This window comes from Gymnogyps californianus, chromosome 2, assembly GCF_018139145.2.
Source record: "Gymnogyps californianus isolate 813 chromosome 2, ASM1813914v2, whole genome shotgun sequence".
NCBI classification, from domain to species: Eukaryota; Metazoa; Chordata; class Aves; order Accipitriformes; family Cathartidae; genus Gymnogyps; species Gymnogyps californianus.
Window position 1 is genome coordinate 119,346,808 of NC_059472.1, and position 4,985 is coordinate 119,351,792.

Genomic DNA, 4,985 nt, shown 5'->3' on the forward strand with positions numbered 1-4,985 from the left:
AGGAGGGAGAGAGCGTTAGAGGCAAATATACTCCTGCGCTGCTGGGGAGATGGACTGCAGATCTGCTGCAACAACCTGAAGGGATATTCAGAGACTGGAAGGTGCCTGTGGCAGGAGCAGTAGCAGGAGGAAAACTAATACCCTAGGGAAGTATCTGCTTAACAGCTTGTGTTCCTTCTAGGGCTCTCCCAAACTTTCCATTTCAGACCCCAAATACTACTTTTACACTAAGCTAGTTTTATATATATTTATCTACCAACAGATAAAAGAACATTTGCAGTGAGAACTTCAGAGACTCTGAGGTCTTGTAGCTATTGTCAGGCCAGTTAATCCTGAGAGCCCCAAAAAGAGAGAACAATGAGTTCAGCACTGATAAACACTGTAAAGCATTAAAAGCTACAGAAATACATATATGTCCATTGCTATATACAATCCAAGTATTTTAAGTCAGGCAAGAAAGCAACATGCAACACCATTTATGTTAAAACCTGATGTTTTAGCTCCCAAAGGAAAAAGCAAATTTTTTTTTTTGCTTTTGAAAAGAAACTATAAATGAGAGAAAATCCATCTCACTGTGCAAAAAATCATAAAGATAAGACTTACAGGCCAATTAAGTAATTTCTCAGCATTCTCAGCTCTCCATCCCACTGCAAATACTTTTTTTTATTACTTTCCATACACAGCATGTTTGCAAAGAGTAAATTTGTGTGTCTTTCTCAGGAAAGTGCCTCTAAGAATTAGAGATTATCCATGGCTTTTAAAATCTGAAAGTTCATCCAGGATTAGTGCTAGTAGTTAGGTCTCGCTTCAGTAGATGGACGCATCTTCATAGTGGAATTTGCCTTGAGAGCAGATCCTGGGACTGGAGTCTTCACCATTGCCACAGGGTAAATACTGACTGCATAAACGTAACAAATGCCTCTTGAACTTGACTCCAACAAATACATAGAGCACAGGGTTGAGGCAGCAGTGGGAGAAAGCAATTTTACGGCTGATGTGAAAGGCAAGGTTGGAGTCTTTTTCATACTGACAGGTAGGTGGTGGAAAAGTAATCAGAAAGCTGAGGATGTTGTAAGGTGCCCAGCTCAGGAAAAAAGCTACCACAATAATAAGGATGAGTTTCACAGTTCTGTGCTTTCTGCGAGATCTTGCTCCGAGCAGGATTATCAGTATCTTGAAGTAACAGAATACGATGACCGCAAAGGATAACAGGAAGAGTACATTTCTCTGATAAATGTCCACCTTCTTCCATTTCCAGTCAGCATAATCACAGGTCTTGTCCCCTTCCAAGTTTTCTTGCACTGTGGTGTGAATCACCTCAGGAACCACAATTAATATGCTACCAGTCCAAACAACCAAGCTCACCAGAAAACCACAGCACTGCGTCTGGGATCTCAAAGTCGAGAGGGGGTTCACTACAGACAAGTACCGCAGGATAGTCATGAGAGTCAGAAAGAAAACACCGCTGTAGTAGCCAATGGAGAAAACAGCATTCACCGCTTTGCAAAGGAACTCACCAAAAATCCACCCAAAGGACTGGTCCACTGCCCAGAAAGGCAGCATGCAGGAGAATACTAAATCAGAGACACAGAGATTCATGATGAAGACGTTCGTTAAAGATGTAAGGTTTTCATATTTGAATAGGATCCATAACACTAGAATGTTTCCTAGCAGGCTGAGCAAAAATGCCAGAGTGTAGAAGACAGTAGTGAGATGGGTGTAAAATACAAAATAATCGCCCATTTCACAGACATTGCTTTCATTAAAAGAATATTCGTATGAGTAATTATCATCTGAATCGGGTGGATAATGTTCTTCATCCATTTGTCTGTGCAAACCTTGCGTTGTTCTCCAGCAGCTACTTCGAAGAACCACAACAATCAAACCAAAATTTTTGTGAAAATCAACCCAATAACTAAACTCCCGCTGTGGAGGCTTCTGTTTTAAGAGACAAAAAGAAGCAGTGAAACTACCTTATTTGTCCTGTTTTGGGGAGAGAAAGGAGTCATTTCCTCTTATGACTAGAGCATGAACAGGTAGATACTAAAGGTTTACCCTCAAAGCAATGTCAATACCTTAAATACTTAAGAAGTCAGAAACCAAGATGTTTCTAAACCAATATGGTTGGTGACAACTGCTAATTACTAAGCTTCTACCATGTGAAGGTTGAGGGTGCATTGTTTTTTAACGTAAGTATCTCAAGTGCTAAGACTTTTAAATCTGCTACTATTTTTTAAGTTTTCTGGAATGGTATCAAATTCCTAAATACTTCACCATATATATGATTTGTCACCGAGGTTCAGCACTGCATAAATGTAAAAAGCTGAGCAGTACCAGTGTCAACAAGTGTAAGCACTAAGAATGGGAAAAGCTGTTTTTCTTACAGATTTTCGTCTTGAGGTTGGTTGAGATCTAAAAATCTCCAAGCCGTGGCAGAAGCATCCCCATGTTGGGCGCTCTGTACATCTCTGTGGCCTGCTGGTTCTCAGGGGTGCAACAGGAACAGAGCTCACATCACACCCCTTTTCTGGGGGGGTGCTGCCCTCTGCCTCTCTGCCTGTCTGCAGGTAGGAATTTAATCCCAACTGGATGGTTGGTTGAAATTGGCCAACAGTATCAAAAGTTACTGGGACTTGGAAGACGACATACAATCCGGTGAACATACATGGACACAGTAGCCTCATTTCTTTATGAAATTAAGCTAAAAAATAGGTATAGAAAAATCAGTAATGGCTCCAACCAATGGTTTAAAGTCCAAATTAACATTATCCTGGTTCAAGGCTTACCTGCAGCACCGTGTTTGGATCCTGATTTGACTGAAGCCAGTGAGAGACCTGCCACTGATTTCTTTGGAAGTACAGTTGCAAGAAAGAAACTCCACAACTCAGGCCAAAATTGTGCTGGTGACATTTTCCTTTTTGGATTAGTGAAGGCAGAATCTGCCTGCTACAGCCAGGAAAAGACACGCTGCCTTTGGAGGACAGGAGGGTTATGTCTACACCAGGAAAGCGTGCCAGGGAGTGTTGCTGGCTGCCAGCATTTAATGCCTTCCTCAGGGTAGGTGGTTCAGGTCAGCCAGAGCGTGGCACAGGCAGCACAGGCCAGGGACCATTTATCCACTAGGATGTGGTCACCCAGTTTTGGAGGTGAGGGATGTGTGGGATTCAGTACTGTGACAGCAAGTGGCCCTAGCACGTTTATCACCAGAGTATCAGTCCTAACTGGAAATTGTGCTTCTGGCCCTCAGTGTGTGCCATGCTGCCATCTTCAGGCATGCAGGACAAGTCCCTGCTGAGGCAGTCATCCTCTCTGGTTTTACTTGACAGTACAGATGACACTTAAACAATACATGGGTTAGATTGAGGACTTGACCATCATTGTGTCCTGTTTCAGCTCAGGTTGGAGGTATGACTCCTCCCTAGCAGCTGTCCTAAGGGTGAAGAGGAGCCTCTTTGCAAAGAGTAAAGGTTCTCCATGGACAAGATGACAGTGCAGACCACTGTCTTCACCGCTTACGCTCTCCTCCTGCGCTGGCCGCCCAGTGCCAGCAAGCCCCAGGGCAGGACTGCCCACCCACCAGGACCTACACAGCCGGCAGGGCTGCTGCTGGGCTGCTCCTCGCCTCTGCTGTGATTGCTGCTGGCCCCTGACCCAGGGATCTTCTCACAAAGACCTCAGCCCCGATCCCTGCCTCTGCCTGGGAGTTATTCTGACCTGCACATGTCCTGTCCCTCATCACCCCATGTTATTCTGCTCTTCACACCCCTGCCGAAGGGCAGGCAGTGGTTAGAGATCCAGGTATCTGCTGCAGAGCATTGCTCACCCTCCTCCTTGCTGTCAGGAGCTGAGCAATGCTTGCAAGGCAGAAAGTGCCATTTTGCAAAGGTATTTTGAGATTATGTCAGATAACGGTTAAGTGATAAATTAAAAAATGATATGAACCCATCTATTTCCTTCACAGGTCAGGTGATAAGAGGTGGTAAATTGTTTCTGCAGTCCAAACAGTCTCCATTTTCCTGTGTCCATCTTCTCTGAGAGCACTGATGCTGAGTGTGCAGGCACTCAAGTCAGGCAGGCATGTAGCTGAGATTGGAAACCCTGCCAGGAACTCCTGCTGTTTCCACCTCCAAATCTGCATGTGTCTTGGTATGTTACCCATCTGACTCAAAAGGCTCTGTCTTGCACTCTGGGAGGAGCCAGAGGAATGGTTGCAGGGGGCCAGGTGTCCTCCCTCTGATTTTGTGCTCAGCATGTCCAGAGAGCATAGAAAAATGCTTCTGTGAAGTAGCTTGTTCTTGGTTATTTCTTAGTGCTGCAAGGTTAGCTCTTGGCTAATGCCCCAGTTCACAAAACAAGTTCATTTGTCCGTCTTGGATTTCCCCCTCGGTGTCGCTGCCAAAGCCATAAATCTGGAGAGCGGGCATTTGAGCAGTCAGAAAAAGACACTCTGTCCGCAGACAGACGAACTTGGGGGCCACCGACGTGCCTGCGCAAAGCTACACAGCGAGGCGTAGTCCCTGCTGCCAAGAGCTCACCACCTTGGCATCCAGGGGAGGCCAAGGTGCACCGCAGCATCCACCACCAGATTCAGCTCCTCAGTTTCCAAGCGCCCACCGACTCCCAGGTGCCTTGTCCTCATCAGGTCACATCGTCTCCCCAGCTCACTCCTGGAGAGGTGGTAATGCCTCCACTTACCTCAGCTGTTGTTCCTCCTCCCTCAGCCATTGCACCTTTCCCAGGATGGTGTCCTCAGCTTTCCTCCTCACCTCCTGTCTACTGAGGAATCTAAAATCGTGCGATCTGACTCCTCCTCTCCTGTTTGCTGCTGAGTCAGGCGCTGCAGGTGTTGCACCACCATTGTTCACACTGACTGTAGGCTGCCTGGCGCGCGGTACCGCCGCACTGTGCTCCCAGTGCAGGTGAGACCTTGATGGAGGAACTCGCTGCTGACCTGCCCTCAGAGGTGGCTCCTTGTTCTCAGGATA

The 4,985-nt window shown here is 46.2% G+C and overlaps 1 protein-coding gene across 1 annotated transcript; it reads right to left on the reverse strand.

The window, feature by feature from the left end:
• Nucleotides 1-807: 807 nt before the first annotated feature.
• On the reverse strand, nucleotides 808-1,824 carry XCR1 (X-C motif chemokine receptor 1). The gene has a single exon (XM_050891610.1). The coding sequence runs from the start codon at nucleotides 1,822-1,824 to the stop codon at nucleotides 808-810; it is 1,017 nt and encodes a 338-aa protein (XP_050747567.1).
• Between the last annotated feature and the right edge of the window lie 3,161 nt (nucleotides 1,825-4,985).